Genomic DNA, 26,527 nt, shown 5'->3' on the forward strand with positions numbered 1-26,527 from the left:
ATCTGCTCTCCGTTCTTCCTCTTTGTCTGTTCCTTCTACGCCAGGCCGTTCACTCGGGGTCTGGCTCTGAGGGTACTTCCACAATGTCGTCAATCTCGGACTCTATATTTCGCTCCTCAGCAGGTGGTTCTCTTTCTCCTTGGTCTGTTTCTCCCTGCAAGTTGTCAAATTCAGTTGTTCTTCGGACAACTGGAGGAATGGGTGATTCCTCCACAGGCTCTGGAAACTTGCGGGTATCCGAAGCGTGAATCCAATGCGGCAATCCTCCACACTTAACCGCTGTACTTGTGACCAATATCACTTGATAGGGTCCTCTCCATCGAGTATCAAGACAGCTCTTCCGCACGTCCTTGTGTACAAGGGCCCAGTCCCCGGGGTTTAGATCATGGAGCAGGTCTCTCGAGGTGGATGCAGTTGCTGCCTCGACCTTGTGGGACACAGAATTAACCACATCAGCCAGTCCCCTACAATAATCCAACACCCTATCTTAAGTGATATTTATTAATGCTGTGGCTGACACCATAGGCAATCTCATAGCTCTCCCTGTAAGTATTTCATGAGGGGATAGCCCAGTTCTCCTATCAGTAGTGCTACGCAGGTTCTTTAGAACTAGAGGCAAAGCATCTGGCCATTTCAATGCAGTCGATGAACAAACCTTAGCCAATCTCATTTTGGTCGTACCATTCACCTGTTCCGCCAGACCAGACGCTTCAGGTTTGTAACTGCAATGCAATCTCTGGTCTATGTTTAAAGCCGCACACAACAGTTTCATGAATTCACTATTCAAGTGAGTTCCTCTATCTGTCTCCAATGAAGTCGGAAATCCACATCTTGGTATTAATTCTCGCAACAGCAGCTTTGCTACAGTGAGACTATCACAACGTCGAGTTGGATCTGCCTCAACCCAACGTGAAAAGATACATACCACCATCAAAACATATCTCAGCCTATTGCATCTTGGCATTTCAATAAAATCCAATTTTATCCTGTTAAAAGGACCTCCTGATCTTCCAATGTGACTCATTGTAACCACCGTTCTCTTTCCTGCATTCATTTGCTGACACGTAACACATCTATGACACACCTCTCGGTGACACCCAAATGCCATTGTCTCTCTTTTCACAGCCTGCTCTGACCCATGAAGCAGCTTCTTCCTCTGAGACCTCAATCTGTAACCGCTTCACCTCATCCCAGGTATCAGCTACAGCTAACATCATGCTGAGCTCAGTCTCTTCTCTCCTGTATATTGACCATTAAACACACATGCATGTATAGCACAAAAACGAGCTACTTCATCAGCATAGTTATTTCCCTTTGTGACAAAGTCTTCTTCCTTTCCATGAGCAGCGCACTTCACAACTGCAATAGTTTTGGGCTTTTGCAAGGCGCCCCATAGATGGCTCACATATTCACCATTTCGGATCGGAGACCCCGAGGATGTTAAAAATCCCCTTTGCGACCACAACTGACCAAAATCATGAACTACACCAAACCCGTATTGGCTGTCCATATAGATCGTTACTCGGACTCCATGTGAAATAAGACAAGCACGTATCCATGCAATGATCTCCGCTATCTGAGCAGAGAATACTCTATTCAAACAGGCAGCTTCTACTACTCCGGTGATGGTACAAACGCTGCTCTTAGGTACCCTTCATTGTCTCTTAGGCATGAACCGTCAACAAAAAGAATCAAATCAGATTCAGGTAAAGGTTCATCGACAATGTCAGGTCTGGGCTTGGTAGATAGTTCAGTGACATCTAGACAGTCATGCTCTTCACCATTTTCATCTCATCCTCTTGGGGAACAGGCAACAATGTAGCAGGATTTAGGGTAGTACAACGTCTCAACGTAACATTGCCAGATGCCAGAATGACTTGCTCATATTTGGTCAATCTATTGTTCGTGAGATACTTCGTTTTTTGTTCTGGTCATCCACTGTTCCACAGAATGTGGCACATAAACGATTAATGGATGAACCATCATGGTGCTTTTGCATCTTTCAATGCTGACACCCGTTGTAGCAACTGATTTAAGACATCCGGGCACTGCAGGAGCTACTGGATCTAGTGTAGCTGAAAAGTAAGCCACTGGTCTACGGGCACCCCCATGTGTCTGTACAAGGACCGCTGACGCACATCCCTCCTTCTCACATCAGAACAGCGAAAACGCCTTATTATAGTCTGGCATTCCTAGAGCTGGGGCACGACATATGCTTTCTCGCAGCTCATGGAAGACTCTGAAACATTCTCCATCCCATGGTACCGGATCACTGATGTCTTTGCGTGTTAGTCTTAACAGAGGCTTTGCTTGTAAGAAAAAGTTTGAGATCCATTGTCGACAATAGCCGACCATACCCAAAAACATGCAGACTTCTTTTAGTGTTTTCGGAGTTCCCATTTGCAGGATCGCTACTGTGCGATCCGATGACACCCTTCGCTTTCCCTTCTCAATACGATGTCCTAGATATTGAACTTCAGGTAAACAGTACTGCAGTTTATTTGGAGACACCTTGTGTCTGTTTTCTGCTAAATGGTTCAACAAAGCCACTGTGTCTATCCTGCACGCATCTTCATTTTCTGAGGTGACCAAAAGGTCGTCAATACACTGAACCAGGACTGATTTCTGAGGCATCACCAGCCCTTCAAGATTCTTTTTCAGACACTGGCTAAAGACGGAGGGGCTTTCTGTATATCCCTGAGGGATTCTACACCATGTTAAGACATGGTCGCCCATCCGGAATGCAAATACATACTGGCTTTCTTCGTGTAAAGGTATGGAAAAAAATGCTTGACACAAATCTATGACGGTAATCCATTCTGCTGCACATGGTATTTGAAAGAGAATAGCAGCCGGATTCAGTACCACAGGACAACAGGAAATCACAATTTCATTAATCCTGCGCAGGTCTTGTACTATTCTATACTTGCCACTAGACTTCTGCAATCTCATGATCGGTGAATTATAGGGACTTCCTCGTATCTCCTTAAGAATGCCTTGTGTGATCATTGACTCAATAACAGGAGTTATCCCAGTCACTGTCTCTGCAGACAGTTTATATTGTGGGGCTTGGGGAAACTTAGCATTTGGTCTCACTTGTATCTTAACAGGTTCCACCCCTCGGATTAACCCTATCTCTTCACCTGTGAAATCCCACGCCTTCGGGTCCACTGTGTCTCTCAAATCATGCAGCAATTCTGCTTTTGTGAGAACCAGAAACAGTTCTGCACACATGCTCATATTAGCCATTTTTAAATCGGCATCATCATCATAGGTCTGCAGCTCCACACCTCTCGGAGTGCATAAGATGTTACAATTTAATTTGCACAAAAGATCACGGCTCAAAAGACAAACCGGACTTGTATTGCACACCACAAACTGATGCTTATCCTTGAAAGGGCCTATTCTAACAGGTAATGCATTTGTTAACGGGTTAGTCATTTTCTGATTACTGACACCCACTACTTGGATCGATTGTCCAGAAAGAGATAAGTTAGAGACCACATCTGTTCTTACTGTGAAGTGCGCAGCTCCGGTATCTAATAGAAAGGTGACAGGATATCCATTCACATTTGCATCCACGAATGGCCCACTCTGATCTACCTCCAGTACTGTATCAAGAGGGCATCTTCCTGCACCCCCCTCTGGCACTCTTGAGGACCCTGAGATTGTTGATATCTGTCTCGTATTTCAAAATACTGATATATCTGATTATGCATGGGTATTCTGGGAGGCTGTGGCACCTGTACTTGTGGCTCGCAACCTCCATACATGGACCTAGGTCTAGTTACGGTCTGTAGAGTTTTGCATATGTGTCCCTCACCTCATATTGGGTTTGATTAGCAGGATTCAATTGGCACTCACGCTTCCAATGCCCCGTCTTGTGACAATAATGACAGGCAGTCACCTTCTTTTGGTATACCACCCACTCACTTGTACTCATCTCTGTACCTCCTCCTCGTCCCTGACCTGGTTGGGTTGCCATTTGTTGACCCATGCCTCGGCCACTTCCTCTGCCTCTAACCATACCTCCTCCAACCCCCTGCATGTAGTCTGCGTTTCTCAACTGAGCCAACATCACTTTGTCTTGCAATTTCTTTTATGCTGATTCCACTTGATCACTACAATATTTGGCATACCGCAATTTTTCGTCCACTGATTTATTCTGCCAACATATCAGGTGGTGTTGTATCATCAAACTAATGTCAGATTTCAAGCCTAACACAAACTTGGAGACAAACTGTCCCATATCCATTTGATCAATAGTATCCAATCCACTATGCTGTTTAAAAGCCATTAACAATCATTCGTAGTAGTCATGAGTAGTCATGCACTGATTCCTTAGGCTCTTGAGTCGTACGATCGATTTTAAGCCAATCAACGATCTGCGGAGCTACCTTAGACTGCAACCAAGTAATCACTCAGCCGAGGAAAATCATTTGTGAAAGCAGCCAAATCACCCCTCCTCCATGGCACATGTACATACCCTCCGTTCTGCACTTATCTCAAGGGAAAATTACCGGTGGCTTCCATCCCTCCCCCCTGGGGTAAATGGGGACCTATTCCGGTCTTAGCACATTTCTTTTTGGCCCATCTCTCTTCCCACCTGTCTAGTGCTTTCCAAGCTCGCATTCCTAGAACCAGTTCTCTAAGCTGGGCTAGTTTCAACCCAACAGTTCGCTTTTCCTCCAACTCCTTGTCTGTATAATTTAGTTTGCAAGAACCCTGCATCATCATGGTATTTGTCACATGTACATCGTACTTTCATGCTAACTGCCATAGGGCATCATAAGCCCACTTTGCCTTTCTTGTAATGTCTTTGGCTACAAATAACAGTTAATTTGGGTCATATGTTTCGATTCTCTCCAACTGCAAATTCCCTTCAGCCACCTCATCTATTTCCACCTTTCAACGAACCACATCCAACATCGGCGCTTTTATTGCACTTTGCAACACTTTCTGGTTCCTTTCCTTTTCTAAATCTTCCCTGTCACAACTTTGCGTTCTCCTTGGTATTGCTCCTTCTTCCCTCTTCGGGCTGTACGGTCTTCTCTATCCCAGCTCCTACTCCTCCAGTGATTACCTGCACACACAACCTGTGGCCCAAACAACACCTTGGAAGGTGTCGAGGTGGAGGTTTAAGGGCAGCCATCACCCCCTCAGCTGGTACAGAACCTCCATACGAAATGACCCATAATGAGAGAAAGCCAATTCCCCTTCATTCTCTGTAATTGTATGCCAATTCTGAAGCCATACGATTGTATGCAAGCCCACATTCGTTGCCATATAATGTGTCAGAGTATCTTCCGGTGGAGCTTCCTCTCCTACCCGAGTCACCACCCCTCTATTGCCTCTGCACAAATCTCTCAATACCCGAAAACAACGCATCATGAAAACCGATCGATTGCAACCCACAAACCAATATTCGACTATGACTGCAGAACAACCAATTGCAGCGTGGCGTTACACCAACCGACCAATCCCAGCGCGGCACACACTGACTTCACTGCTCACTCCTTGCAGTGGCTCACCCGCCTTTACAATTCCACTTTGTACACTCGCTAACACATTCGCACTACAAGTAACTGTATAACCCAAAGTTATTAACCAAGTAACCGGTCCTACCACAGTCACAATAACTTACAGTTACACAACAAGTAATTGTTTGTACGCTAAAAGAGCGATAGAACACGCACACAAGAACACGCATCTGCTGTGACCCCTACCTGCGTTGGTCACTTAATCACTGAGATCCACTCCCGGCACCTGGGGTTTGTCACAGCGAGTTATTCCCACACTCACACAAAATTCCCTAACACAAGTGAACAGCCGATAGTGCTTCACGACTCCCACAGTTACTCAGACAATTATGATACAATACTATCCTGGGATCTTGGACTTCTCTTGAGCCCGTTCACCATATTCCCTGATCCGCACGTGCTCGGACCAGTACCAATAAACACAATCACTCAACATGCATTCCAACTCCGCAAAACATCACACGAATAAAACACACCGCAATCTAACACTCCTCAAAGAACTTTTCATACTCACGCCGCCCTTACTTTTCTTCGCACCGTCAACGTCCGCCAGTTTCCACCATTCTTCGCCGCTGTTCCATCCGCAGCATCCGTAACTCAATTCTTCCTACTCTACACGATGTTTCTCTTTTTAGGGAGGTTCATGCTCTGTTAATTACAGTTCTTTGTGTAGCAAGTCGACCTTGGTTCCCAGACAAGCCAGACACGAGAGACATCCTCCCTTCTCGCTTCCAACAGTCTTCAAAGCATTCTTTGTATCTTTTCCAATTTGAAAATAACGAGTTGACTTTACAATACCTGCAGTAGGATGAGAACACTGCTATTTCGTGAAAACAACATGCATTTAATTCTTTATTTCTCGAGAAGCAAAGGAGGTGCAAAAACAATTACAGTTCTTAGGCCTAGAAACTTTGGCAATTTAAACTAGAAACCTATACAGTGTTTGGTTATAAGACTGTTCTGCTGTCGGTATATGCAGACATTACGATACATATATAATCATGCTATAACATTTCACTATAATGAATGTTGAATGAGTCTACCGGCTACATGTTAATGATTATAAAACACTGCAAACAATATGTAATATGTAGAGGTGCGTATCAACCATGAGTATAGTGCACCCATACAATATAGAGTGGGGTAAGCGCTCTATCACATGTCTGTTTGTTTTACTAAAGATTCTTTTTACATTTATATGAAATGGGAGGGACAACTAAAACTTTTTCTGGACCAGTCCTAAAATAGCTTATCTATCCATTACAAATCATTTCATTCTTTCAAGAAGAAAAGAGACATGCATTTTATTTAAAAAAAACAACCTCTGGCTCTAGCCCTCTGTATTTCGTAGGTTGCTGCTGCTTTGCTTCCACCTGTTGCCTCAAAGATCTTGGAGCGTAGTGGAGACAGATCTTTGTAAGGCATCCTCCAATCCCCTGATTGTGTATCCAAACATGACCGTGTGGGCACTAGACCACTGTTTAACTCAACATAAAATAGTGTGAAAATCTGTGATGCCTTATCAGAGGCATGTTCTAAAATAGGAATAACTCATTTAACCACACTTTAGAAAGCACACTATATAATACATACAGGGTATGCAATGGAAATTCAACAGGCACAGCTATTGCTGGCACAGGACTGTAGCTGACTTGAGGTTAATCAGTAGTGCTTGGCTGTTGCTTAGTGCCGGACCATATGAGATTCTGGCACTGGCCACTAACCTCGATGGTTAGTGCTGGGATATATGAGGTTCTGGCACTGGCCACTAAGGTTGATGGATCAGCAGCCCCTCCTCCTCAGCACCTTGAGACCCTTATGGGTGAGTAGTCACGCTCTACAAGACACTTGATTTAGATTGATTGATCCTAACTAAATACAGTAGCATTGCACCAGCTGTTATTAGGTCCTGATCCTTCAAGTGCTTCTCGTTTTAGGTGATATGGTGGGTGTGGGCATGACGAGAGAACCACAGAAAACAAATCATTCATAATTGCCCTTACTCTGCTGACCAATGATGCCATAGTTGACAGATTGCAGGTACTGCAGGTTATCAAGCACATAGGGTGTTATATTCTCAGCTGCCTATTCAGGTGGTTCATGCTACTTTTGTTTTATTACTCTTCTGTGAACCAGAAGCCCTGATGCACTCCAGACAGATATGAACCACCAAATGTATGATGGCTTTTAAAAGTGGCTTGTCAAAACTTATACAGTGGCACATGTGGGTAGTTTCTAGTTGAAGCACAATGTCAGGCAGGATGCAGACCACTATATAGGGTAAAAGATGCATGAAAAAACAGAGATTCTCTTCACCAAGGGCTCCAACATGAAAGCCTCAGCAAACTGGCTGGTCGGCAGATGTGCAAATTCCACTGTCTCTTTTTTACTGTTTTGATCATGTGGTCAGCATCGTGGATTCTGGTAGGTCTGTCCTAATCCATACAAACTGTGCCTCTAAAATGGGCCAGGAAACTACCAGTAGACAGCAGCTGTTCTCTCTCTCTTAGAACTTTGTTCGTCTGCAGTAGGATTTGTGCCCAAATTACTCTTAATTACTTACGTTTGTGGAATTGCATGATATTCATAATTCGCATCAGAAAAGCAATTCGTAATTGCTGAGATTACTCCAATCACACCAGCATAATTAAATGTTTGCGCAGGCCTAATGATCACATATCTTCCTGGCTCCCAAACAGAATTTAATAACTGGCACGATATATAGCAGGAAACATTCAAGCAGGTCTAGCATTTAATGCTAGAGGAGAGGTCGTCATTAAAAATGTGAAAGGTTGAGGGCCATATAATAGATGGTCAAAGGGGATGAATGTGGTTATATGGTGGACTTCATCCTCAATTCCAGTTTCTGATCAGCATATCCCACATTTGCACACTGGCTCTTATTTGTAGGGTCTAACTACAATTTAACATTCATTTGTGATCTCAGCTTGTGTGAGGATTACACTGAAGATTCCTGTTCCACCTATTAAGTTTTGTTTCAGCTCTACAATAAAGAGCTTAAAGATTCCCACTGTTAAATATATTCTTCATGGATCTTTTCCACTCCGAATCATCATAAAACTGTTTTGAAAACCATTAAAGAACAGACTGACCCCCATCTGCTCATTCCGCAGTGTTTCCCATCCAAGAATTTCAGAAATCAGTAGCTCTTTTCTTTCAAGATAAAAAGATTCTCAGTCAGAATCCTTTAGACCGCTATCATTTTCTCTACTGGACCTCCAGACACTGATAATCCCTAACAGCTGTCATTCCACCCTACTGATCCACTGGCTAGACTGCAAGCATTACTTAAGCTGAAATTGGGCTCACCATCGCATCCCTGTCCTCTTTATATTCTCAAGCTAATCATCTCAGTAGTCTCTGGCCCTCCCTCAGTCTTAATTCCCTGCTTCTGCTGGGCCAAGTACTTTCTATATTCTAACAGACGATTGTTGTTTCACCTATCCTGAAACAAAACTGGCATGGATCCTACTTTTATGCCCAACTTGAGGTTGTCTCTCTTCCACTGGCCACTGTCAGGGCCGTGTAGGTCTTTCTTTCAGTGCAATCGTTGGACTTCAAAACTTCCAACTTCTTATATGACTTTTAGACTGGCTTTTGCTCAGAATGAATTATTCAGTTAGTGCTACCAGCCACTCAGTCTGGCTTTGCACATGTGATAAGATGTCAGCGATGAAGTGCCTTGACTTCAACAGATCTGCCAGCAGCATTTAACACCACCAACCATTAGTTTCATGTAGCCAGGCTTAGCGAGAGTAGCATTATGGCTTAGTACTTTTATGTAGTGTCCCCCCAAAAGATTATGCTGCTCATTCATATCTAGCCCTCATTGCTCTCGTTTGCTGTACCCCAGGTGTGCTGCAATTTCCCAATACACTTTTTTCTAACTTTGAGACCTTGGTGAAGCTTATTCATTCACAAATGTATGGTATAAGGCTTCCAACTCAACATGAGCAAAATCTCTTAGTTGATAAGCAGACACCTCTGTAAAAGAAACTCAGAATAAACCAAGGTATTACTGTTGGGAGATAAGGCTGACCATTGGTGTCATTCTTACTGGCCCACTGCAATGGCTGTGCCCTTCTGAAACATATTGGGAACCTCAAGTTCAAAATTGATTGGCAACTCTCGTAGATCTCACACATTTTCTCTATCGTAGCAGTCTGTACCTACTGTCTGTGATGCTTTAGGAAATGAATGTCTGTCCACTCTAGTGATGGCAAATATCTTGCCATATCAGTTATCATTTAGTCCTACAAATATTATGAGAAATCTATTTACTCGGGCCCCCAAACTATTCTGCGGAAAGACTTCAAAGACTTCATAATCAGGAAATCTGGGTCATACTTGGGTCCGCGCCCCCCATCCCCCAGATCTTGCCATGCCAAGGCCTTCTTCCATCCTCTCCTCTAACTTTCCATCCAGATGAGGATTTTCTTGGAACATTTCTAATATACAACATAGGTTGGTCCAGGGCAATGACCCAGGCATTCTATACCACTGTTTGTAGCTATAGTAACCCTGTCAGATGTGGAAATCAACATCTACACTGTAGAGTCCCAAACTTTAAAATACTACATTGTAGGAGGCGGCATCAAGTTCTAGTCCCTTCACTTTGTAATTCATTTACCTTTTCACTCCACTATAAATTTCATTTTTCAGCAGATCTCTAAAAACCTGGTTATTTGCTGGTTACCTTTAGCTTATGCTTGTTAGGTGATCCCCACCTGCGATCCTTCTTAGCAACATCAAGCCCTTTTGCCTGCATGTGCACTTAACAAAAAACAATAACAACAATTGGAAAAATGTACGTTTCCCGCATAGATTTTACGAATTATACCTTTATTCCAATGCAGTTATTTGTAAACTTCAAATATGGCCAACATTTCCACCTCAGAAGACTCTCATTAAATATTTGAAGGTTAGGACAAATGCAATATGCCAAGACTTATGTGAGGAGGACATGGTTAGTTAACATAGCAGTGAGGCTGGCCTAGTTACACCGCTGTATTGATTGTCCTGTCTGTTGGTATATGTTTAATTGTACTCAAATAGCTAAGGTGGGTACCTTGCCAAATATAGCTTTGAAGATGACACAGGACATGGTGTGGTTTGTGTGATAAATAATAGGATCATTCAGTGATTTTAGTTACACCCCCTGTTTAGGAAGGTTACATACAGGAATTTATAAAACAAATATAACCAACCACGGGGCATATGCATCAACATTAGCATTTGCGATTCCTTATTAGCGAAAAATAAGGAATCGCTAATAAGGAATAGCAAAAGGCTATGCATGTAGGAATCGCTATTCAAATAGCGATTCCTTAACATTCCTTATTACCGAATCGGTAATACCGAATCGGTAATAAGGAATACCTACCCATTCATTCCTATGGGCTTGGAGGCCCATAGGAATGAATGTAATGCCATTCTGTATTAGCGATTCGGTATTACCGAATCGCTAATAGCTGGAGCACTTTCAAGGGTGCCAGGGTGTCAAAAGGACACCCTGTTGCACCCCTGAAAATGATATGTGCACATATGTTGCACACACACATGCTCTAAGGGCATGTGTGTGCGCAACATGACACTTTGAAAAATGCACAAAAGTGCATTTTTCAAAGTTTTTGCAAATTACCATGCAGTTCATCTTCATGGTAATTTGCTCCCCTTATTAGCGAAATCGCTAATTTTTTAACTTTGATGCATTGCATTTAAGGAATCTCACTTTGGGATTCCTTAAATGCAAGAGCTATTTAAGGAATCGGTATTTAAGGAATCCCTATTTAAAGAATCGCTATTTAAGGATTCCTTAAATACCGATTTCTGCTTTTGGGTTGATGCATTGGGATTGGGTATTTTCTACTTAATACCGGGAGCTAATAAGGAATCGGTATTTTACCGACTGGATTTTGGCTTGATGCATAAGGGTGCACGTCTGTTATCCCTCCTTAGCTATACATTTCTTATTAATGTTCCTTAGTTACTTGAGCTTCTTTTTCCATTGTAAATAACTTTAAGCCACACTCTCAAATAGTAACTGATTTGTATCCCATTATGTGTCCCCTCATTTTTCTAATTTTTCACCCTATTCAAGAATCTGGCTACCTTGTATCTCAGAATGTGAAATAAGATTCTCTTGGTATTAGTAGGGTCAAGGGACAAGGAATGTCTACATTTCCTTTTATCGCTATGTTTAAATATGAGTCACTCAATCACTCCCAGATCAATTCGGAATTTAAAATCTCCTCTGCGGAGCTGGAATTGAGAGTACGCTTTTTTCATAAAACATGATGAGAAGTCTTTTTTTCAGTTTAGAAAGCTTTATTGAAACATGTAAAATAGCAGGGTACAGAATTATAATAATGATCATAAAAAACAAATACAGAGGATAACCAAAGAATATACATGAGAAACAAAGGATGAAAGCTTGAATTATCGTACATTATCAAGATCAAATACCAATGTTAAGAGCAGAATTAGACAAAGGAGTACCATAATGAATTAGCATTTTTACTTTGAATTTTTAAGATTAGAGGGCGAGTGGAAGAAAAGAAAAGAAGGGAGACTAACAACCTTATCAAATAATCTAGTAAAACTTTCCATTAACAAACAATATAAAATCGCAAATAACAAAATACTGTCTATAAAATATGAACAATTAAAAAGGAATAAACACAGCATACACAGTGCCTGATAAACATAATCACTATCCTTGGTATGTAATGCAGAGGAGGATATGTAATTAGTAAGAGGAGACCAAAAGGCTTCTTTTTGAAGAAGTTGCTGCGAGGTGTTTACAGAAGCTCTATCGAGCCTGTGATGATGACATAGAAGATTCCACCAAGCAGAAAAGGAAACCTTGGCGGTGTCCTTCCAATTAGATGTAATTACTTGAAGAGCAATTGCAATAGACAAATCTACAAATGAGCCCAATTTGCGAGCACCCAACCAATGTATGGAATTACTATCCAGAAATATGGAGTAGATATCAAAGGGGAAATTAGTGGAGCAAATGGAGGCAATTGATTTACATAGTCTTGTCCAAAAAATAGAAATATTAGGGCAAAGAAAAAAGGAATGTAAATACGTGCCAGGAGTATTCTTACAGGACCAACAGTTGGGAGATAGGTCAGAACTGAATCTGGAAACAGCTAATGGGGCAAGAAATAATCTCTGATAAAAATAGTATAGCGTTTGAGTGGTGCTAGCAATGCATGAAGTGTGATGTATCCGAGCCCAAATGGAATTCCATGTGTGTATAGAAAGAGTACGTTGTAAATCCGTTTCCCATAAAATCTAAATTTTGCTTTGGGATGGGTGGGGATAGAAAAATGGAGATATTTATATATGTGGGAAGCTCAGACAGAAAGGAAAGTAGATAATGGTTCTAACGTAGGGTCAGATGAAGAGGAGGGAGTCTTAGAGATAAGAGAAAACTGTTGAGTTAAAATCAATGTTAAAGATTTAAACTTAAGGAGGTAAGTAACAGGTAGACCAAACTTAGATTGAATTTTCTGGAAAGACAAAAACTGCATATTCTGCATTAGGTGTTTATCCCGGATAATCCCTTTGGCAATCCGATCCTTCCAGAAGATTAAAAATTTTAATGGATTTATTGTGCCAGATAGTGTAGTCAAGGAATGTCTGTAATGGTGAACGTGATTTTGAAAGAACCGGATAAAGAGTCGATATAAGTTGTGGAATGGTAGGGTATTTAATCGAGCGAGGAAAATAAGTAAAACTAGCTAATGAGGAGAAGGGAAGTGGGTGAATAACGGATTCTTCCACTTTATACCATAACGATACAGGTGGATCATCCATGGAAGAGAGATAAGGCAGAACCTGACGGATTAAAAAGGAGGAGTGATATTGACGGAAATTGGGAAAGTTGACCCCTCCCCTATCTTTAGAAGCAGACAAAGCAGAAAAAGAGATGCGAGCTTTCCGGTTATTCCAAAGAAATTTACTCAAGATGCCAATAAGAGTTTTAAAGAATTTTAAAGGAAGTCGTACTGGTAACATGGACAAATAAAAATTAATTATTGGAAGCATCCTCATCTTAGAAGTATCCAGCCTGCCCCACCAAGACAAAAATAAAGGAGACCATTTCTCTGCCATGCTAGATATCTTTAATAGAACATCATCCAAATTGAGCTGAACTGTTTTGGCAACTGAAGAGAAATATTTTATCCCCATACAAGTAATCCAATTGGTATTCCATTTAAAATCTGTCCCTTCGAACCTACTTCTTAGACAGTGCTTATTTAATGGAAGGATTTCAGATTTAGAAAAGTTTAATTTATATCCAGACAGGGCAGCATAAGAAGATAAAAGATCAATAAAAGCAGGTAAAGAGGTAGAAGGATCAGAAAGATATAACAAAATATCGTCTGCATAAGCAGTAAACTTGATTTCAATAGATTTATGTGTAAAGCCCCGAAAAGCAGGAGAGTGTCTTAGGGAGTGAAGAAAAGGTTCAGGAGACAAAATAAAAGGCAAAGGTGACAAGGACAACCTTAAGGAGTGCCTCGTTGAAGTGTAAAATAAGGGGATTAAAATCCGTTAACAAAAACCGAGGTAGTAATAGAATACTATAACAAACTAATAAGAGATAAAATAACAGGACCAAAGCCATGCCCTTAAGTGCACGCATCTTAAAAAGCCAGTGAATGCGGTCAAAGGCTTTCTCTGTGTCTAGGGTGATAGCTGCAACAGGAGAGGAACTTTTAGAAGCAAGATGTATAATATTTAAAAAAGTTCTAGAATTATCTGCAATCGTTCTACCTTTGACGAAGCCTGTTTGTTCGTATCCAATCAAGTCTGGAATAACTTTATTAATACGAAGAGCGAGAACCTTAGCAAAGATCTTGCAGTCTAAATAAATTAAAGAAATGGGGCGATAGTTAGCACAGGAAGAGGGATCCATGCCCTTCTTAGGAATTAAACAAATCATAGATTCAAGACAGGAGCCATGAGCCTCCTTGTGAGAAATAAAATGTTGGGATAGCGATAAAAGGTGAGGAAGAAGAGTCTGGGAGAAACAAGAATATAACTCGGCAGTGAAACCATCTGGACCAGGGGACTTATCCTTTGGCAATTGGGCTAGGGCTGACTTAAGTTCAGAAAGGGATAGATCATTTTCTAATATGGAGCAATCAAGAGATGAGGAGGAACATGGAGGGAGCGGTTCAAAGAAAGATTCCAATGCCTAGTCAGAGGAAGAAGATTCCGGGGTGTATAGTGTCTCATAAAGGTCAGTAAAACAATTTAGTATTTCCTCGTCCTTGAAATGATTAACACCACCATCATCAGTAATGTTAACTATTTTAGATCTTTGGGAATTTTACCTTCAAGTAGTTCACAAGAAGTTTACCAGCTCTGTTGCGACCACCATAGAATTTAGAGTTAACTTCAAGTAGGGTCCCAGAAGCCTCCTCCGTCGATTTTCTATTAAAACACAGTTTAGCCTGAATTAATTTCTTAAGTGTATCTTCATGATGAGAAGTAAAGTAGGCGTGTTCAAGATGTTTAATGGAGGCTAATAAGGAAGCAGAGTCCTTCATACATTGTTTCTTTTTAATGGCATCATAGTCAATAATGAATCCTCTGGCTGTCACCTTAAAGGCATCCCAGATAGTGTGGAAAGCAATATCAGGATAAGCGTTCCTAAGGAAGAAATCTGGCAAAAACTATTTAAAACGATCCAGAAAATTATGATCCTTAAGTAAGTAATTATTAAAACGCCATCGCGGCTTGGATGGCACCGAAGGGAGATCTAAATTAATCAAAACCGGGGCGTGGTCGGAAACAAGAATAGACCCAATTTCAGCATTGATTAAGTTAGGGAGGAGATGGAGACTAAAAAAATATTATCTATTCTAGATGAAGAGTTGTGAGTAGGAGAATAAAAAGTATATTCTAGTGTGTCCGGATGAAATATCCTCCAAGCATCCACCAAACCCCTCGAGTGAATTGTACTCGTTAAAGTTTTTTGCATTTTGTTGAGAATGTATCTGGCATTGAACTTTCTATGCGTGAAAGGGTCCATGACTTGATTGCAATCCCCACCCACCAGTATATCAGGACTAACCCTGGGCGTCGTCCTCCGCTTCGCCCACGGAGTGCACGTAGCACTGCCTCCTTCGCCGTTTACGAAGTAGGCATAGCAGGCAGCTCTACGCACACGCCGCAGTGAAGCAGAGCTGCCCGCCATCCGCTGCCCTCCTGAGAAATGCGCATGCGCAGGCGTCCGCGCATGCGTATTTGTGTGAAGAAGTTGCCGTCAAGCAGGAAGAGGGAGCCCCTGGACGCCGCACTGCAGGTAAGGTGTTTTATTTACTTTTAATGTTCTTTAAATTATTTTAAAATGAGGGTGGGCGGGCGCCGGTGGCGCGTACTGGGGCTACGCGGAGCGATCGAGTGTGCGTAGATTTTGCCACACTACGCGCTGCTCCACGTAGCCCCACTACGTGCACTATGCCCAGGGTTAGTCAGGACATGAATGAAGGGTGTGTGACATGTTCATCTAAATTTGTGAATCAACTCCAGTAGGGTTATATATGTTAAGAAGGGAGATAGTGGAACCATTTATATTGAGATGTAGAAGAAGCCATCTTCCATCAACATCCCTTTCCTCCTTCTCTAGAACAAGAGAAAGGGACTTATGAAATAAAGTAACCACTCCATTTTTCCTGTCCTTAGCTGGGGAACAGTAGACATGGCCTACCCATTGCTTTTTAAGAGAATTAATATCGCTATCATTAAGATGAGTCTCCTGGAGCATTGCTATTTTACATTGCAGCCTAGAAAGGTGAGTAAGAACCCTCTGTTTCTTAACAGGATTGCGCAGTCCAGTCACATTCCATGAAACTATGCGAACATTATCAGTCATGGTAAAAGAAGAAAACATTGAGCAACAACATATGCAATTTATAACTTATATAGCTGATAAATAAACAGTATGAAAAAGGAACAGTGAAATAGTGATAATATAGAAAAAAGAAGGAAGTGGAAGTAATCAGAAAAGGTATGCTGAAGAGATTTAAGGGACAAAGAAAAGAAAAGAAAGAAGAGAAGAGAAGAAATGGAGGAGAGAGGAGGAAAGAAACCAGAAAGGGGAAATGGTAGAAGAAGGAAAGTTGACAGGAAGCAAAGAAGCTTCAGTCAAAAAGAGCAAAGCATATTGACAGAGAAAGGAGAGTAACATAAAGAGGCAGGGAGCCATAAAGAGAAGACAGACGAGACACAGCAAAGACAAGGAGAAACGGCAAAGACCAAAAAAGCCCAAAGGAGAAAAATATAGTAAAGAGCTTCCCTCATAACAGCAGCGTAATGGAACAGAGTGAAGCAAGAAATCTAAAAGATAACGACAAAAGAAGTGCACAAACAATTAAGGAGAAAGAAACACTTACCAAAACATGAAGAATAATAACAATGGGAGTAGGCGGGAAGGCACCATGAGGAGAAAAACATCGGGGAGGGGTATCCGAACTATACAAGACATATCTGTGGAAGAAGAAAACCAAACAATTATTAATAAGTCAGTAGTTGAGAAGACGAATATTAACCAGTGATAACAGTAGATATAAAACAATCGCAAACAAAGATACACGGATAATGGCAAAAATGAGGCATAAACCCTCAAAAACCCGTAAAATAAGAGAGGATAAGCCAAAAATGAGCTAAAACGCAGTATTCAGAGCTGAGCAACAAGAAGAATAACATGGTGAAGCAGTCAATATTCATGTTGACTCCTTTATGACGAAGAATAAAGTGTCTTAAGTTCTCTGGGTGATCAAAGGAGCAAGACCTTTCTTTGTGAGTAACTTTAAAAAAACAGGGATGGACAAGGCCATATCTAGCGTTCATGGAGCGAAGATCACGACGAAATGAAAGGAACTCTTTACGTCGAGCAGCAGTGGTGCGGGATACATCCTGATAAAGAAATTCTTTTGGGCCAGACCACAACATCTGCTTCCTCTGCTTAGCCACAGACAGAACCATTAACAACTCAGTGCATTCCAAAAATAGGACTATAATCCCTCTAGGACGGTTGATGCAGAGGGAGATCCGCCAAGCCTGGGACCATTGTGATGGACTCACTGCAGGTTAAGTGACGTACTTTTCTTGAGGCCAGCTATTTTAAGTAAATGAAGTTTGAGAAAGGTAAGCATGTCAGACCCTTCCTCCCCTTGAGGAATACCATAAATCCTAAGATTGTTGCGTCGGTTGCGGCTTTCCAAGTCCTCCATCTGCTGTTTGAGTAGAGCTATTTCCTTTGGCATAGCTTCAACCCTTGGGAAGACATCTTGAGCGTTACTGATCTTCTGCTCCACCACCGAGACCCTAGATTCTAGATTGGACCATTTCTCATCAAGCCTCTGAAGGGTAGCATTAATATCAAGAATAAAAGGTTTCATAAGCTTAAACTCCTCCATAAGGTCCTCTCGCGTGATAGTAGTAGGTAGGTAGTGGAGATTTTGTAGGCGAGTTAGGGTCTTTCTTGGGACGCTTAGAAGCAGCAGTAGGAGAATCCTTGCGAAGGGAGGACATGCTTGCGGGGATGCCCTTCTGGTTAGATATGGAGGACGTTTCCATAAATACAACAAGAGAAAATGACACTGCATTACCCCAAACCTCAAATATAGCCGGCGAGCAAAAGTTATGCGAAACAAAGTCTCAGTCGTAGAAGCTCACAAACCTCAGACCTCCAAACATTAGATGAAGAGCCACACTTGTGCTGAAGTGCAGGAATACATGAAAGAAGATGCTCAAAATATGAAAGGAAGCAGTTTATATCCAAAGCCAAGGCATTGCAAATGGCCAGGGAAGTTACTGTCACACACTGCTGATGAAAACCGGCATCTCCCGCTGCAGAGAAAATGGCATCCGGAAACAACGCTCGTGAAGAGAATACGCGACGCGGGGGAAACAGGCAAAAAACTGAAAAAAAAACTGAAAAAAGAACAGCTACCTGGGTCCCCGCGTCAGCGCTCAATTAATCCTCAAGTCATGTGGTCGAAAATCGGGATTAGCCGCTCCGATATAGATACGGTCTCTGCCGAAGCGCGGAGCTTCACAGAGTCACGGCCAACTTGTGGCGTTTCAAGCCACGCCACCCATGATAAGAAGTCTTCATCAAACATTAAGTACTATATTATGACGTCCCACACTAACTGAAAGAAGCTCTTTTATGTATGATAGAGGTCCTTTTAATGATAAATTGATTCAATGAAGTCTTGTGGTGCTGCCTTGGTATCTGTGTGCTACCAGCAATCCCGAATTTGGGACACAATTTCTTCAAAATAATTTTCTTGTACATGTGCCAGACTCCTTGTATAACTAGTAACATTTTTTCTGTTCCCATCATATAACAATTCTATGGTTTAATGAGGGTCTTCTTGGAACTGTATCTGGTGAAACTGATCAGCTTTACGTATCCTTTGGCATTCCCTACTGTTCTTGTTTTACAAGCCTGTAATGTATTTTCTCCAGTCTTTGGAAATGCCAATAATGTGCACCCTTGTGCACCTAAAGGGAAAACGTATTGGTGGTATACACATTTCTAGATACTCTAAATTGTATTTTGACTTTTACATTAGAAAGAAAATAACAAGCCTCGTGGAATAGCTGCAGGATCACGGGAATGAAACATTGAGAAACCTTTGCTGAACAGATTGAGGCTTTCTTTCAACATTATTGCTTCATCATTTTAAGTTGCTGTTTCAGAGCTTCTAATAGATTGCTATTTCACAGAATTCTGCTTGCCCAATTGCACATTCTGAAACAATGGAAGTATTCGGATTCCCCCACTTGAATTTTTGACTCAAAGAATTGCTTCATTTATTTGGAGTGGTCAAGAACTTGTGTGAATGTGAAGTATGTGAAAAACATTTTCACAAGACGGAGTAATTAAAAAAAATGCTTGACTCAGCAATGACGTTTTAACATCAGTATGCATTATCTACCATTAGATGAAGAGTTTCTTATGTTATTTTCTGTATTTTAAATTTTTAGCTATTTATTACACATAACCGTATAAATCACATTATTTCTGTTGTATTTTTGAATTTCTCGCTTTTGCTTAATTATAAGAAATATCGATGACCATTTTTTTTTTAACGATAACATGGAATACACAGTTTACCAAATGTCTTTTTATGGAAGATGGAACATCTGTGGAATCTGTGGAATTTTTGCATTTCACACCTTTGGAAAATTTTAGAATATCTGGATTTGGAGCTTGATAAGAGGTTCCAACTCCTCTATCCATTGGGCACTCACTGGTTTTTTTTGCAAGTCTGAGTTTTTAGACAAGTACCTCACAAAATACATAATTCTGCTGTATTGCTCTAGGTTTGCAACTTAGTAGGAGATTATCACTGATGGATGACCCATTATGCATTGCATTGTTTTATATGTGGGTCACAGTTATGCACATTGTCGTGAGAGAGTGAAAATCATCCAATGCATAATGTTTAGCCTGTTGCTGTTTCCTGGATTAAGCCTGAGTGGGTGAATGATTCCCTTCACCCTATATAGTGTAAACTCAGGAGAAGTGGTTTTACTAAGTAAAGTTATGTATGTTGACTTAGATTCACCTATTGACCATAAGGCTTACACTACAACACAGAAGCGCTAACCCACAACCATAGAGGAGAAACTTCTCATGGTGGCAGAAGTAAGGATGGGATTCTTAGACTTCTATACCTTTTAAACCACCTCAACTGGAGCTTTGCTCAAATAAAAAAGTAACAGGATAGAATCCACCGCTTGTAATGCAGTTTGCAAACCCAATCACATCTACATATATAAGTTCCAAGACTATGCCCTTGCCTAAGCTTTTCTTGCTGTTTTAGGAGACGGTTTTAGTCCTTCCGGAATGTAAGATGGCTTTCCACATTATGCTAAGTTTCTGGCCTAGCTTTGGTTCTTGAGAATAGAAAGGCATTTACAGTGTAATATATATGTTATCGAGATAAGTAGAGCTAACTCTCACCTCCAGACAGTTTTAACAGCCTATTACACTGTAAAAGTGTGTGTATATATGTATATATATCCCCAGGGCTACCAAGGCGCGCGGCCCCCCTCCCACCACTTACAAAGCCCCGGGGGGTGGTGGTCCCTGGGGCATGTGGGGGGGATCAAGTCCCTCCCACACATAGGTGTATTTTTTGTTTTAAAAAGCCCCGGGGGTGGCGGTCCCCGGGGCTTGAGGGGGCTTACCCATGAATATTGAAGCCCCGGGGGGTGGCGGTCCCTGGGGCTGGGGGGGCTGTGAGCGCCCGTACATAATTTTATAAAGCCCCGGGGGGTAGCGGTCCCCGGGGCTTATTCACATAATAATATTGTCCCTGGGACTTTGCCCCCCAGAGGCTAATTACCAACGAAACGAGGGAGCCCGCGCTTCGTTTTTTTTTTTTTCTTTTTTAATCAGCAGGATCCGCGCACCCTGAGCTCATCTTCCCGTTTAAAAAAAATAATAATAATAATTTTTGGCCCAGGGGGTCCTTGTGGGACCCCCTAAGCAGGCCTAGGGGGTCAGGGTGTTTCTACCCTGCCCACTTTTTGAGTTTGCGCACTCTTTTCAAGGATATCTTGTGCCTCGGTTCTACCGAGGCACAACATGGCTGCCAACACTTCCTGGTTTGGAGTGTTGACAGCCAATTAACAGCAGCTGGTGATCGGGAGGGTGCGCTCAGAGTGCGCCCAGGGAGCGCGGATCCACCGCGCCCATAGATATATATGTGATTTTACTTTTGATTTTCTCAGGAACTACTGAACGGCTTTACACCATTTAACCAAAAGGCACGACTCTGAACCAAGGGCTACCTTTTTGCCAAATTTGATGTAAATCCGTTCAGTAGTTCGGGCTGTAGCTGCGACTAAAGGTTCCTATGGAAAATTGCATGGGGAAAACACGATTCAAGAAGGAGACTAAGTCCTTTCTGATGAGTAATTTCCTCCCATAACAACGGCGGAGTGGTCTAAGTTCAATTCAGAGGACTTACATCAGGTTCCTTGACCAATCCACTGTCGTTCTGGACTTCTTTTGAACTTGTCATTCAATATTTCAACCATTGTGTATTCCTAGTAATTCTCAGTATTGGTTTTGTTTTGTAATTAAGGGTTATGTGATTTGTATTACGGTTGTCTAGTATTATCAAATGTGCTATTATTGTAACTTTTTGAACATGCAATGGGGATAAGTTACATAAAAAAGGGATATTATCTGAACTGGAAGTGCGATCTAACTGTAAAGCGCTCTGACACACATGTTTTTGGGTCATGTTTGCGCTATAGAAACATTGAATAAATAAAAATAAAAAATAATATATATATATATATATATATATTTTTTTTTAATTCTTTTTATTAAACATTTTCTCAGTTGCATTCTTTTTATTAAACATTTTCTCAGTTGCACAAAACAGTGGTGCACCAACAAGATGAGAGACGGAAAGTACAGTAGATTGCAATATATCACTTTCACCCGGTACACCTAGTACAGAAAAATAGGCAATACCTGACATGCAGATACTGGTCTCCTTAAAAAATAGTGGTAAATCACTTGAGGATCCCACAATACTCCCTTTCAAGCCCTCTCCCAGAAAAATCATTAGTAACCGCTTTCTGCCACCCACTGACCCCAACCTCCAGGACATATATATCGGTAAATCTGTACTTACCCCCGTATACTGATGTGATATAATGGTGGTTGGTATTCTGCACTCTATATTTGTGCAGGTTGATAAGACCGTAGTATGCTGAAATGCAACCCTTTCCTTCAGACTACAGATTGAATGATGCATTGTTTTGTTCTAGTAGGTTCAATCCAAGACAAACAGGGATATTGCTGACCTCCCTGTCCTATCTCTCTTCCTTCTGTTTTCAGACCAAACCAGAAAAGGCCATGTCCCTGGATGAAGCAGTGCGCATCCTACAGATCTCGGAGCGGGCCCGTCAGGGGCGGCTGAGGGCCAAATTTATGAAGGAGATTCACATGGAGGACAAGCGGGAGAAGATGGCCAGGCTCCACGGGGACCACCTGTTGGACCCCGATGTTGCCGCTGTCCGCATTCAGAAGGTGAAACCTCTTTGGGGATAAAGAGTCCTCGCATTTGCCTGTTCCATCTGCAGAAAACCTTTTTATTGTATTTAACGTTGTTTGAGAGTAAAGTGAACAAAATCATGGTGCCCAAGCAGTTTAGAGATGCATTTGATGGACCTGCTGCTGCAACTTCTGCCTGTGAGGACTTTCACAATCTGGGAGAGGTCACAGCAAAAATCAGGCATAGATAGGATATGGAGAACTCTCTCCTGGTGCATGGAAAGCTTGCTGCTTTTCGTATGTATGCAATGGCAGAGCAAGGGAGCAGCAGACCTTCATGGTCGGCAAGGAAGATGGGACCCAGGTGCCAAGTTATTTAGTGAAAATAATTGCAGTTGGAGTGCAGAGAGCCCTACATACCTCTGGTTCCCGGTGTCACTGCACCTGGAGCACTATTGATAGCTATGTCCTATATGCATGACATGTGGTATTATTTAGGAATATGTTCTTACACATTCTGCAATATACTGCACTTTGCCAGGATTTCCCCCACCTCTGTGCTCCTCTCCATGGCTCTGCAAACACCGGGATGGTTTGAAAGGAGAGTGAACTGGTTGTAGTTGCAGTGCCATGTCTATTCCATGCTTACTGTCCGTGCACTGAACTACATGGCTGAGCTAATTTAAACTAATGTAAAAATATGCTGTAAACAAGCATACTCACTGTTTATGCCAACTTCCTCGGTTTCCACCAGCTGCATTATCTCTCTCTAATGACAAGGTGGAGATGTTAGAACAGAATAGACACCAAGCGGCCTGACATGGGAAACACCATCCCACCAGAGCCCAGAATCCTATGTGCCAGAACATTACTAACGGCTTAGGATGTGCCTCCTGTTTTCTTTCCAGACATTGCAAAGAGGTACATTCGGCCATTAATCTCTGCACAGTGATGCATAACCCCCACAGACCATTGAAGAGCATCTAAAGATTATTCCTGGAACGCTCCCGCTCGGAGAGAGAAGGTTTAGAATTTCATTAGCTATCAGCTAAGGGGTCACATGCTTTTAAAAACTGTACAGGGGATGGAGCCATACCTGGGCCTGGTTCATTCACAGCATGATAGGTTTTTACTGATTAGGTTCAGGTTTAATCAATTGCACCATTTTTTTTGGCTTCCCCGTCTGGCTGGGTTCGGCCTGAGGCAAGGCTACCCTGCGACAATGCGTCTCCGCAGGACTTGCTCCACTTTATGTTTTGCTCCTGCTTCATTTGGCCCAGGAAACTTTATATTTAATTCCCTTGCTGAAATCACTGCGGTTTAAACAAGTCAGGCCCGCCTTGTTGTATCTTCAGATGCTCCTTACTGAGTATGTGTCTTTCACTGTTTAATATTGTTTACGAGCTGAATGGGCATCCAGGAAAACCTGATAATTTGTTTTATATGCTTTTTGTTCTTATGAGCAATTTTATTGTCTGTGTCTTATTACTCATGAAATTGATTTTATTGTTTTTGATCTATATTCTTTTATGGTGATTTTATTTACCAAATAAAGATTCGTACTACATTATCGGGGCTTCCCAATGTAGTAAAACAGCCCCTGACAGATATCCATATTAACCAATCAAACCATTTTCATGAAAAAGTGTTTCAATACCTTGTAGTTGGTTTCCTTACTTCATTCAAATATACACGTATATTCAATGCAAAAAAACATCTGCAGTGCGTACACAATATCTTACCCTATAGCAAATATTTCCGTGCTTAATGAATAAAACAATCCTCCCTTCTACCCCAATATTCAATGTGAAGATTTATTGCAGTTGTACCACAAAGGATATTCTCCATTTGTGCATCCATCCATGATTCTGATCCCCTCTACTACTGTGTTTTCTCAGAATTGATGTTAACAGTGGCATAAAGAAGGAAAACTCTGTCTCCTTACATTGTCTCATTCACAACCGGGTTATGAGCTCTGATCTAGATCTTTCTCCTTCTCGGCACACTGTTATCTTCTTTTCAGACACAACATGCTTTGTTTTACAACAAAACGTCCCTTAGTGAAAATCAACCAGAGTAGACCCCAAATATTTCCAGTGCAATTAGGAAAAAGATCCAAAACAGACTGTGTAAAGTTTCAACTAGATCAGAGGAACAGAGAGCTTATGCAAACACAGAAGGCCCAGTTGATGTTAACATGCAGGTCTTGTGCAAAGCTTTGACCTCCAGACCGGATCTACTATTATCCCCAGAAAAGTAATGGATAAACTCCCTAAAAAGGGAGTAATCATAAGTTTGATTTACAAATCAAGGAGTTGCAACAAAAACCCAGGCAGCTGAGGAGAAGAGTGAGTCAGATGGGACAAACTGTGCATAAAAAATAGGACAGACTATGGATAAGAAGATATGCTCATTGCTGTTAAGCAAATATGGCAAAAGAAGCTTACAATGAAGTTTACCACTCAGATCAAATTCACTATGAAGAACAAAGTGAGTCTCAATTATTCATAGTTTCCCAGGTACTTGCACAATCAATTGCCTGGAAAACAAAGTAATTCTTCCAGAGTGCCTGGTAATGGAGCAAGAGCAGTCTTTTGGTAATGACATTCAGCGGATCTGGAAGGATCAAGGTGTCTCCATAGTTAGTGCTTGGCACAAGTCCTTAACCTTAAGTCACGATAAAGGAATTTCTGTACCTTTAAACCAAAATCTTCAGATAGTGGGGCATGGTTAGTAAAGACCAGCTGTTCAGCATCCTCCTTAGAACATCACCTGCCTACTAAAATGGCTGGCTCTGCAGGTGGCTCCTTTGATAGGGAAGATCTGAATTGATCTTTGCATGTGAGCCTGGGTGTACAAATGCTTAAACTTACAATTGTTACTGTGTCTCCTGAAAATGGAAGCATTTCTTTCTTGGAGTGGACATGTGAGCAATAGAGTCCCTCGCGGCTCAGCGCTCTCCACGCATCTTAATGCCTGCATGCAGCCACAAAAAGGGGGAGGTCACAGCATGGATGCTGGAATTCCAAGGACCCCTAGCTCCTGGTACTGCTGGAAGAGCCTTGGGAAGTGGCGGTTGAGAGACACATTCACAACAACCTTCGCAACATCTTGAAGTAGATGTGGAAGAGCAATCTAGTTAGCCATTGTTTTGATACTTTTTGAAACGGTGGTCCCTTTGCCAGCTCCATTTTCTTTGTCATAAATTAAAGTAGCCCTTTTCACTGACAAAGACGTGTAATAAAACACTCTTGTGCTTCTTTTTGGCCACAATCTGTATATAAAAAGAAATGCATGAAAAAATAAGGAGCTCCTGATTTTTAGCTCAAATTGGCCATAATGTCATTCTTAGAGGCAATTAGAAGTTCACAAGTCTAAGGCAGTATTATCAATGCCCCATTATGTCATTGCAGTTTACAATGGACTATGTGCCTGAAAACTGCATAGACTGTAGAAAGTGCATAACAGGTGGCAATAAGCATTTCTAAGGTGAGAAGATAGCCTGGCCTGAAATGATCTCACTGACCTCTGGCCAGGCAGCATAAAGAGTGCACAGTGAGGCAAGGCAGCTGCCACCTGAAATAGGTCTTCAGGTGGCATTGTTGCCAACATTTGGAAAAAAAAATCCCGATACGCTTTGCAGCGCAGGACTGGTGCAAATAGAACATTTCTTGTTTGCGTATCTGTGTGTAATACAGAGGAACAGTTTCTGTAACAATATTGCCCGGGGCAGTCTCCAACTTGCTGGGACTGTCCCTGCAAAAACGGGACCGTTGGCAACTATGAAGTGGTAGGGACCAGAGAGTACATGTGGTTAAATAATAATATTAGGCTCACCATCCTTAAAGGTAATCAGAGGGTAGCCATGAGGGCAGCCTGTAGCAATCCGGGATGTGAATCTCTGGACCAA

General features: G+C 41.8%; 1 protein-coding gene across 1 annotated transcript in view; it reads left to right on the forward strand.

Annotated features, from left to right (window-relative positions):
* The window catches only part of DRC11 (dynein regulatory complex subunit 11), a 952,572-nt gene that overhangs the window by 109,456 nt on the left and 816,589 nt on the right, over positions 1-26,527 (forward strand). Inside the window, exon 4 of the mRNA XM_085645096.1 lies at positions 22,462-22,653. Within this exon, the coding sequence (XP_085501222.1) occupies positions 22,462-22,653 (192 nt within the window). The remainder of the gene's footprint in view (positions 1-22,461; positions 22,654-26,527) is intronic.

Source organism: Triturus cristatus, chromosome 3_1 (assembly GCF_964204655.1).
Source record: "Triturus cristatus chromosome 3_1, aTriCri1.1, whole genome shotgun sequence".
Lineage (NCBI taxonomy): Eukaryota > Metazoa > Chordata > Amphibia > Caudata > Salamandridae > Triturus > Triturus cristatus.